This window comes from Epinephelus fuscoguttatus, linkage group LG13 (genome assembly GCF_011397635.1).
Source record: "Epinephelus fuscoguttatus linkage group LG13, E.fuscoguttatus.final_Chr_v1".
NCBI lineage: Eukaryota > Metazoa > Chordata > Actinopteri > Perciformes > Serranidae > Epinephelus > Epinephelus fuscoguttatus.
In genome coordinates this window covers 16,924,702-16,935,835 of record NC_064764.1, presented here as the reverse complement: position 1 = coordinate 16,935,835, position 11,134 = coordinate 16,924,702, and the positions used below count along the sequence as shown (strand labels likewise).

The 11,134-nt window shown below is 42.4% G+C and overlaps 1 protein-coding gene across 1 annotated transcript; it reads right to left on the bottom strand.

Moving 5' to 3' along the window:
• Positions 1–2,980: 2,980 nt before the first annotated feature.
• On the bottom strand, positions 2,981–11,124 carry sowahca (sosondowah ankyrin repeat domain family Ca). The gene is made up of 4 exons (XM_049593822.1): positions 9,998–11,124; positions 9,147–9,535; positions 8,132–8,521; positions 2,981–6,266 (listed from the first exon to the last, which is right to left on the bottom strand). Exons 1-4 carry the CDS (start codon positions 10,347–10,349, stop codon positions 5,802–5,804), a joined length of 1,596 nt encoding a protein of 531 aa, XP_049449779.1. The 5' UTR covers positions 10,350–11,124; the 3' UTR covers positions 2,981–5,801.
• Positions 11,125–11,134: the final 10 nt, after the last annotated feature.

The following is an 11,134-nucleotide window of genomic DNA, read 5'->3' as shown; positions in this document are numbered from 1 at the left end:
CTCAGAAAGAAACAACGAGGTGCAGCACCGTGGTGGCGTTATTTCCGAACAGCGACACCATGTGGGATATGTGTGTAGAAACAACAATGAGTGTGTAGGAAAAACTGGAAAAGAATAATATATGGCAGATAAAAATCGCTTAGAATCAACATTATCATGACTTTCTGGTGGTTTTGGAGTCATATAATTAGTTAAATAGAAATAACCTCCTGTGTGGCCGATGGGTAACAACTGACTGCATTGCAAAAAAAGACACCCTCTGTCTAAGGAGTGGTGTACAGATTGTGAAGCCCCGTGAGGCAGTTTTGTGACTTGTGGTATTGGACAATGTAAGTAAAATTTGACTTGACTTTTGCAAACTAGTATTTTATATTTTGTATCTATAATTAATTTAGATCCCTGTATGGAAATCTGTATTCACTTTGACATTAAAGGTCCCATATTATGTCCATGTCAGGTTCATACGTGAATTTGGGGTTCCTGCTTGAACATGTTTACATGTTTTAATGTTCAAAAAACACATTACTTTACTCACACTGTCTGCCTGAATCTTCACCTTCAGTCTGAAACGTTCTGTTTTGGTGCCTGTCTCTAAGCCCTACTCCCCAAAAAAGCCCTGTCTGCCCTGATCAGGCCCCCAGGAAAGCTGCTCAGCCTTGAAGCCAATTTTTCCTGGTGGTCACTCGTGATATTGCAACAAAAAAATCCCCTGTGGGCCAAAAAGTATTGTCCCCATAGGCCATTATTGTAAAAGACAGTAAAAGACAGATCTGTAAAACTGTTGACAGGACACCTCGACCTGTAGACAAGATCAATTATGATGCTTTCTATTCTGAATTTTTTGAGCCATGGAGGTTTTATATATGTAAAACTTTTCTCAAGCTGAGAAAAGCGATTTAAAAATCTGTGATCACAAAATCTATGAGCTGAACGGAACTTGCAGGTGGGGCCAGCGGGAGATACACTACTGTGCTTATTCAGTGGGCTGCATACTGCGGAAATAAACCGGGAAGCTAGAAAGCTTTTATGGCATATGCTTCAGGCATGCAACTCCATTGGAGTGAACAGAAAGAGAAGAAGATGATATATTTTATTAATCCTGGAGGGGAAATTCAATTTTTTTCACTCTGTTTTCCTATACACTGTACACACAGGCCTGAAATACACACTATGCATTAAATGGAGAGATGTCAGAATTAAGGAACTGACCATGGATAGGCACTCCAGGCAGTTGGAGGTTGGTGCCTTGCTCAGTGGCACCTTGGCAATGCCCAGGAGGTGAACTGGCACCTCTCCAGTTACCAGTCCACGCTCCATATTTGGTCCGGGCGGGGACTTGAGCCAGTGACCCTCCAGTTCCCAACCTAAGTCCCTATGGGCTGAGCTTCTGTCGCTCCCCAGTAGGTGCCATCTTGGAGTCCGGTATGTAGTTATTGTTAAAATCTAGGGCTCTGATTGGTCAGTGTTTCCGGGTCATCCACATCTGTGCTCTCTGCATGTCTGCACCGTTATTGCAGACAGGACTGCTTCATGATAAAGAGGACATGGAAATCTGACTTTTTACAATATAGGACCTTTAAAGGGCAACTTTTCTGATGATAAGTGATAATAAATCTAGTTCAGCGTTGTACAGTAACACAATAAAACATGAACATCTCTAAGGGGGACAAACACTTTGTGTAGGCACTGTATGCCACAAAACAACAGAACATCCAGATGACTGCACATTTGTTACTAAGTGGATGGTTATTTGGCACTGTTAGTCACTGGGTAGGCTTTGTGCGACTGTCATCATCATCACTCTGGTAACTGTTTGGGGAGAGAGTGAGAGATGGGGATAGATTAGACATGGATTAGTCCAATAGCAGAGGCCCCGGGGCAAAAAAGTTGGCACAGTTTCCCTGAAAAGATGGCAGAGGAATTTACATAATAGGCATTACTCCCTTCACTTTGTATGTAGGTCAGTAGCTGCAGTCAGACGGCCTCGCTGCTCCATCCCGATCAGCAGTCATCTAACAGATAGGCTGCCTAAGGCGACTAGACTCCGAATCTACTGGCCCAGGAATAAAAGCTCAGCCCTTCAGTGAACTCTATAAATCTTGTGTGACTGGACGATGAGGGCGATAGCAGAGATCAGAGAACCATCAAAAAAGCAGAGTCCGACTCAAGAGTATGTGCATTCACACAAGCAGTACGTTTGATTATAACGACTGTACACATGTAATCCTACTTTTACATGGCTGATTTGTTCTGGTCAACATGAAGTAGAGAACAGTCCCAGATGTCTGCTGTGTCAGAGCAGCAGTTATCTCTCCAGTCCCAGATGCTAATACATTGGCTGCAAATGCACTATCTCTCTCTCTCTCTCAAATAAAAGCTACATATGTAATATGCTAATTAAACTTTGAAAAGTCTATATGTGCAGTTCAAATGGTTGTGAATTTGCATTTTATGAAAGACATTGACCCAAACTAGACCAGATCTTAAAGGTCAAATCAGATCATTAAAGTGTCATTAATCTTGTGTGGTCTAACAATAGAAGTACACACATAAATACACACACAGCAGGTGCAGAACGAGGGCTGGCTGTGAATATATTGGGCGCAGTGTTACAGGGGCAGCTTGTGGACAGGAAGCCGTGGATGTACTGTAAATGGTGGCACAGGGGGTCATCAGATCATCAATTATTCAGCACCACCAGACAGGGACAATCACTTGGTGTCAGCAGGCCGGCAAACAAAATAGCCTGCTTAACAAGTCTGGTCCATCCTGACTCCAGTATTCATGATTGAATATGACAACTCTGACCACCATTCGTTGAATTCCTTGTACTGATTCGACGTCCCTGCATATTCTGTATATTTGTTTGCCTTGAACAACAGTGGCGTACTGTAACAGGACACTGACTTCAGTTTTATGCAAACCATTATTGCTTTATTTCAAGGATGAGAAATGAAGACAAACACTACAATGGCTCAGTAACAGTGTATTTGCACCACGTAAGAACTTCACAGTATTCCACAAAGACGACAGACACGACAAAAACATTAACAGTGCACAAAATTTACATTTACCCTATTCATGCATGTGAAAAAAGTGACATCAAAGTGGGTTTGTACGATACATTTCTACATTGGAAGAGTCAACTGTACAGTTACATGAAGCCCTACGATTTGAGTACAAATGCTACAAAATACTAAGGGTACATTCATGAAATCTGGGATGTGTCATCGATCCAATTAACAGATATAAGCAAGGTTCACATGTTTTGGAAAACAGTCAAAAAGTCAATGTGCTCCTCGGCTAAAAATACAGCTTATTCTGGTCTAGACTCGTCACTATCCACAGATGACGCAGACATGATCAGCAAATGATTGTGTACATGCAAGGTTAGAGCAATACAGGAGGCAGATACAAGCAATGTATTAAATATAAAATATGGTCCAGCGGGATAAAGTGGATATAAATCAGTTTGTATCATTGGATAATTACCATACTGCCGAACCAATCAGTAATGTGCAGCAGAAAGATCTAAACATGAATAACTTTTCAGTAGATTAAAATCTGGACATGAGCCAAAACTGCATGAAAAACTGTATCTATATGATTTTTAGAGTAATGTTTCTGATATAAATGGTAAATATAATACATTTTAAGAAATGGATATTTGCACAAAGCACATCAATCTACTATCAGAGGCCCATACGGCTTACACTCCGCCAGAAAAAGCAATGAAACAATGAGTGAACCAGGCTCAAAGGCTTTGAGGTACATTATAGTCAGTAGAAAAACTGCAGTTCCCTGTGCTTCTATCCTGTGAAACAGCCCCACTGCGTAACTGATCAGTGTCTTTAAAGTACTGGTGTCTAACTAAAGCCATGGCAGTCTTGTTTTGGTGTCAACTGACCAACTAAGGTGAAAGGTATAGGGTAAATTACATACTCTTATTTGTCCTTTTATATATACAGTGCATTATACATCCAAAGGTGTTATCACCTGATCGCCCTCATACATCGTGAATACAATATTAAAAAGGGACTGTTTTGGTGCGAGTTGCTCAGTGTTGGATATATCGGCTATATATAATGGAGCTAGATGGCACTCAAAGTTTGTGGTGCTCAAAGTGCCAAAAAATTAATGTCTCTTTTCAAGAAATTATGACCTAGTTACTCAAGATAATCCACAGACCTTGTTGTGAGCAGATCAAGTTGGAACTATTTTGTTTCCTACCGAACTACACCCGCCAACTGTATCACTGCCCAGAAGGAAGCTTGCATCTACTGCTAGCTCATCTAGCACCACTAAGCTAGCTAACATTACAGCTCAGCCGAAGAGGACGCAAATAATGTTTCTAGCGCTGTCTCAAGCACAAGACTACCTCCATGAGTAGATGCACTCTTCCTTCTGCAGTTTGCTTCCTGTGCTTTATTTTAAGCAACCAGGTTATGATTTCTGGAAAGAGACACTGCTGTTGAGTTTTTCAAATGCTGTTTGTTCCTGGCACTTTGAGCACCACAACCTGAGTGCCATTTGGTTAAATGAAGTGCTCCAGGGAATCTTAAACTCTGAAATGAGTTAGCATTTTTGCACTCCCAGTTCAATGTTCTCAAAGTCAATGGGTTTTCGGTAGATGCCTGAAATAAAGTCGTTAACAAAAGCTTCAGAGACTTTCACGGTTTGTTCTATGGCATTAATACATCAAAAAATACCCTACTCTTGGATTTTGAAGCTTCTATGTCTTCTATGACTACAGAACATCATCAAGCCGAACACAGCTTTACAGCCTCATTGTGGTAGGGATGTTATGTCACACGACCGCTGTGTCGAGGGAACCAGGGCTATGCTAACTTCTGTGTCGGCCTACAGAAAAACATCATCCCTGGAGCACTCTGTTATATTTGAGTCAATAACTCCAACGCTAAGCAACTCACACCAAACCAATCTAGACTGATAAGCAGCACCACAGCTAAGAGGAAAATAACATAAGTATGACATGGGGTCAACAACAGCTGACATGGTTTTAGTCCGAGCAGTTTCCTCCCATAATCACAAACTATCTTCAAAGTGACAAGTGCAAACATGACAACTGTACACGGTTGTTTAGACATACAAGAATTCTGTGGTTACAACAGTCTGAATACTAAAAATCTGGTACTTAAAAATAACAATTCACAATTACAGAAATGTATTTGAAAAACCAGCACCACCCAATCAAAGGAGGTTGAGATATAGAAAATTTGCTCTATGAATATATTAATTTACTCTGCAAACAAAAACAAGACTCTGGATAAGCTGTGTGAAATCAAACCTAAGTGCTATTTTCAAAACCCCCTCACCACTGTGAGTCAAATCTAAAGTGAAAACCTGATACAATCCTGCCTGGTGCTTTTGCATTTGTGTGAACATTATTCGAGTGTTAAATAACAATAAAAAACGGGTGTAATGCTAGCTACCTGCTCTAAAGCAGAGCCTAAACACATAGAAAAATCTACAAAAAAACTAACTCAAAAGCAATTCACAGAACAATAGCTCAGTTTTAACTTAATGAATTGTTGTGGCAAATAAAATGCTACATGAACTGTGACCTACCCTCAGTGATCAATATCAGCCTAACAACCTCAACAGGAACAAAAATAAGTCCTACAATAAAACTTAAAAATCAGCTTGACACTCTAAATTAGGATTTGTGCGGTTAATTTTGGTCACGTAAATGTCCGACCTGTCAGCTTATAAAGGTGAGTAAACTGTATTTTGTAAATCAACACACGTCACACTGGTTAATATGTCCGAGTTGTGTAACTTCATCCAAACAGGTTGGACAGTGGTCGGGTTCGGAGAGGGCTGCTGGGGAGCTCCTCTCCTCTCCCCACCTCCCCCGTGTCCCTGAAGGAGGCGCTGTGGATGATCTGGGCCCGGTGGCGTCCTCGGTGCAGCCGGGCATTCAGCCGGCTCAGAGACGACTTCCTCTGCATCCCCCCCTTTGTCCTCCCGGTCACGATTCCCTCCTCTGCCGCCTCAGCGGGTGGGTTGAGGAGCCTCAGTGGGTTCAGATTGCCCTGGAGGACTCTGGGAAATCGCCAGCTGCGCCCTCCGCCACTGCTGCCGTTGGTGTTTTCGTTGTCGGACTCAGCTCCCGGTGAGGTGACCACGCCCTCCTCCTGCAGGTCAGCAGCAAGCGGCGGGGACAGGTACTGGATGGCTCGCCTCCCGCTGTAGTCTCGAGCCTCAGGGTCCGCCTCCCAGTCTGACAGCAACACACGGACCACCTGTCAATCACAGCACATTAAATACACACAGTACAGGTAAGATTCACATACTGGCATCTACACAGAATGTACCAGTGCTTTAATGCAAAAGAAATCTGATAGAAATAAATAAATACATTTACATCATGTGACTGTCTCATCAAGAATCAGGCATGTCAACATTAGGACACTTGTGTTTTCTCTGCCGCCATCTTGTCCGTCTTGATCAGTCAACTTAGGGCTGGGCAATATACTGATATTATTTCATATATTATATCCTGATCCTAGACTAGATATCATCTTATATTTTCGATATTCTGGGTTTAAAGTCTGCATTACAGTCATGTGATGTCATTTTCCAGACTGTTCTAGCTGTTCTATTATTTGCGTTTTCCCACTAAGACATTATATCTGTGTGATAATCTATATGTGATAATTATTTATCTAAAATCTCATTGTGTAAATAATTTGTCACAGCACCAAAAGTCAACACTACAAAATCCCTGCAATATCGATATCAAATATTTGGTCAAAAATACCTTTCTTTTGTCATACTGTACTTGGGCAAAACCCCAGACAGTCTCATGACCCAGGTCAAATACCTTTATAAAATGTTTTTGGCCAAGAGCAAGAACACTATCTCACAGAGGTGGCTACAGGCAAGCCCCCCAAGGACGACTGGATTGCAATTATTGACAAAATTCACCGTTTGGAGAAAATCCCCTTTTCTTTAAGGCTGTGACTTGATCAATATATAAAAGACTGGAAAAAATGGACCATATACACAAAGGGATGTAACCTATTGACTGCTTAGTTGAAAAGCCTGTTCTGTACCATTGTGTGGCTCTTACCAACCCCCCACAACTTTTTTCCTCTTTCCCTTCGACCTGAAAACACTAATAAACATAAAATTATTAAATACATATCTCAATATTTGATTTTCTCAATACAGCCCATTACTAAGTCATGCTTATTGTGTGTTTGTTTTCCCATATTTAGTATTGTCTTATTTATGGTTGATATGTACTGTATTATTTTGTGTATATTCATCATACTGTCTATATGATTTTTGGGGATTTTCTTATTTTATTTATCATTTAGGATATGTCGTTGTATTAAATTTTAAGGATGCCTTTTTATTGTCTGGCCAGTGACAACAGATGAAGTTAGACTTTTAGTCTGACTGACTCATTTTTAATTTTGCCTGTCCAAACAAAACAAAGTTCACTGTCATAATATAAGCCAAACTACAAGAAAGTGTTTTTTCTTCCTGTGTTTTTGTAACAAAATTCCATTCTTTTACCTTCCTGGAATATTTGCTTTAAAAGTTAACGTCCGGAAAAGGTTTTTCCTTTGACTGTATCCAGTCTTTTCCTATGGCCAGAGCACAGCCTGCACATTTTCCTGTTGAATCCACACCTAAGCCTGTTACTGGTCAAACTTTCTGTGTAGATATTTCTATCCTTTTTAGGAACTAAAAGCACATAGTGGACTCAAAATGCCTTCCAAAACGTCCCATTCAGGAAGCCATTACTTGGCAGACAGGTTGTCGGACTGTTGCTGTCATTTTAGGAAACAGTCTTTCAGCGGACTGTTTAAGATTAAATTAATAGTGAGAGAAAGTCTTCTGTGCAAGAAAAGAGGTTTTCATATACAAAGTTAGGAGTATAAATGATAATATATGATATTTTCAACTAATTTTGTGTAAAAAAAAACCCCCAACAAATTAAGTTAGTTAATTGTTTTTCTAGATGATTCACTTTGTTTTGAGTAGGAGCTTTAATGATTCCAGCCAGGGCAGACACAGCAGATACATTCATCTGCTGCCTCACTGAGCAGGTGTAACACACGACACCCTCGCTACCACCACCATCTACGCCACCCACCTGTGTGTGTCCATGCATGGCTGCCAGGTGTAGCGGTGTGTATCCAGCACTTGATCTCACGTTTACATTCACGGGTATAGTGTTCTCCTTGGCGAAGGCCAGCAGCTGGGAGAGCAGCTCAGCTTTGCCCTGCTTTGCTGCCCAGTGCAGGCAGGTGAAGCCCGTCACAAAGTCTCTCTTGGCCACGAGGCTGGGTTCGACACTGAGCAGGGGCTGCAGGCTTTCCCACAGGCCGTCTGAGGCGCACAGCATCCACTCGTGTTCCAGCGGGTCAAGGGTCACTGAGGCGCAGTCCTCGTCGGTGGCTGAGGAGAGGAGCGATGTCGAATCTCCGTCGCTCCTCACTGAGTCACGGAGGCGTGACCCACGGTTGATCAAAGACCTCCGAACCTACAACATAGGAGCGAAAAAGCATACGGACATGCAATGCAAACATTAATTTTGAAACAGTCCATTTTGCTGCTTATTGCTTTCTGATGATCCCCAATAGGAGGTCAGAGGTCACCCTGCCTATAAGTTAAGGCAAGATAGATTACATCATAGTGTCTCTCAGTTACATAAGACAGACAGCAGCTGCTATGGAGTCACTCTTCATGAATATTGCATTTCTTGTAACACTCCAAATACTTGGGCTCTTTGCCACGCTGCAAGTTACACCACAGCAAAGGCAGGGAAACCTGCTTAATGTCATTTATGGACAACTGAGTGCCAGTCAGGTTTTGAAGCACACCCAAAGGTGAACACCTGACATTACTGCTTTAGGTGTGGCCAAACTTACAATTGAATCAAAAGCAGTACAGTAGCATTTTTCTATTATATGTGAATCAATGATTTGTACAGTTATCTTGGGGCTTTAATTGTGCTTGTTTTAAGTCATATGCCCTGTAGGGAGCTTTGTTAAGCTGCCATACAAATAAAATCATGCCTTATAATAATAATATTAATAATAATAATAATAATAATAATAAACTACTCAAAAGCCTTTTTCACGCCAGAGACAAACACAGTATCCTACCTGAGGAGAGCTACTCATCATCAGCTCTATGAAGTTCCTGCGACTTCCCTTGGGTGTGTTGATATCTCCGAGTGTTTCCAGCCCTTCCAAGGCGCTGTCCTCAGATAGGCAGCTGCTCAACATGGCCCGCTGTGACCCTTTGGAAATCCTGCGCGCCCCTCTCACCTGCTGGCTGTGGGACCCCGCGGGGTGAGCCTGGTCAAGATCTGCAGTCCCAATGACTGGGGCTGACTCCCGCCTTCTCCTGTCCCTCAGCTTCACCTCCCCTCCTCCACCAGAGGTAGGAGTCGCTGTGTTGGCTTTATTATTCTGGGAGGGGGCTGCAGGTTCCCCGTTGCCATTTGAGTGTTTGGCATTGTCCAGGCTGGCAGCCAGTGGGCTGGACGGTGCTGTGGAAACATTGAGCATGTTTTTGGTATTGTTATCCAGCTCTGACACTGTGTGATGGAGTCTATAAGGCACTATGGTTTCCTGAATTGACTCCAAAGGGGTGGTCTTGTTATCTTTTTGTGATTTTTGGCAAGACAGAGTCCAAATTAAAGCTCACTGTGTTGAGATGACTTCAGTCTCAGTCAGTATGGTAGTTATTTGCATTTCAAAGCAATGGCAAAACAATGACACTTATAATATTGTGGCTATTCAGAGGGCCAAAGCAAGACAATGCAATCTAAGCAAAAACATAAATCAATGGACATTACGTCACTCACTGCACAAGTAAACAAACACTGTGGCTTAGATAATGAAGCAGGGTTTTGCATGTGTATAAATAATATCTAAACAAATAAATCATGGGCAACAATGGTCACACAGGTAAGAACAACAACACATGGTGGATGGGTGCTGTCCCTCACCTGTTTGGTCTCTGTTGTCAGGGATGCTGTTGACATAGTTGTTGTCCAGTGTCTCCTGGATATTCCCGTTACACTCCGCGTGATCGTGGCCGCCCGTGTCCGCACGCATCACCGACTCCGTGTTGCCTTCACTGTTCAAACAAACAAATTTCACGCCGTTCTCCACCTTCACGAAACCCACGTTGTCCACGATGCGTGTGAGCACCTCGCGATCCACCCCTTCCTCCGGCTGCTCGTTTTGGCCCGACACTGATAGGAAATGATCGATCAGCTCCATCTGTTGGACCCTCCCTCCTCTCTCCATCAGGAACTCCTGCACGGCTTGCTCCGTGCACCGCGACGCCATCATCATCCTGAACGACCCGAATAGAGGCGCAGAGATAGCGGGATAAGTTGCACGAGGATGTTTTTAAAATGAGTCCATGTTCATGCTGCTGTCATTCACTTAGGTGGCAGACGACGGATGACAGCATCTTCTTCTTGTTCTCCTCTCCTCCATGGGGAGTGTCGGGCTGTGGCAGATAGGGGTCGCACGTAGCTGTGGAGCGACCATGCAAACACACTCACCACTGCAAAAATCATGCTGCGTTCCAGTGCCCCTCGTAAACTTAGACTTTAATTACTGTTAAGTCGACCATGCCATTAAAGCGGTCAAATTTTTGAAAATGCGGTTTTATTTTAAGTGTCGACTGAGCCATGATGGCGTGAGGAAGAAGAGAAAATGTAATTAGGGCCTGAACTGGATGACTTTATCCCATTCAGATCTGTGATAGCTAACTAAAACCTGATGATATTCTGTTTAAGTGGAAATGCATGCAATTTTGTTGACTTACATCATAGACTGCACATGGTGACCACACTCAGGACAAATGCGTTAAAGTTCACAAAAATATAGGCTATAAAAGTGAGTAATGTGGGTTACATAATATTAAGATAATACAATGCAAAGGAGCCCTATGATAGCTATCAGCCCTGTGAAATACATCTCATTTAGAGACTGTTCGTTACTTATGAGGAGGGAGGGACGGTGCAAAAAGGAGGAGGCATGTCAAATCATTTTTTAAGCACTGGGTAAGGACTTCTTTATTTTATTATTTATTTATTGGTTGCAATGGTTGCATTCTGTTTTTATTTTAC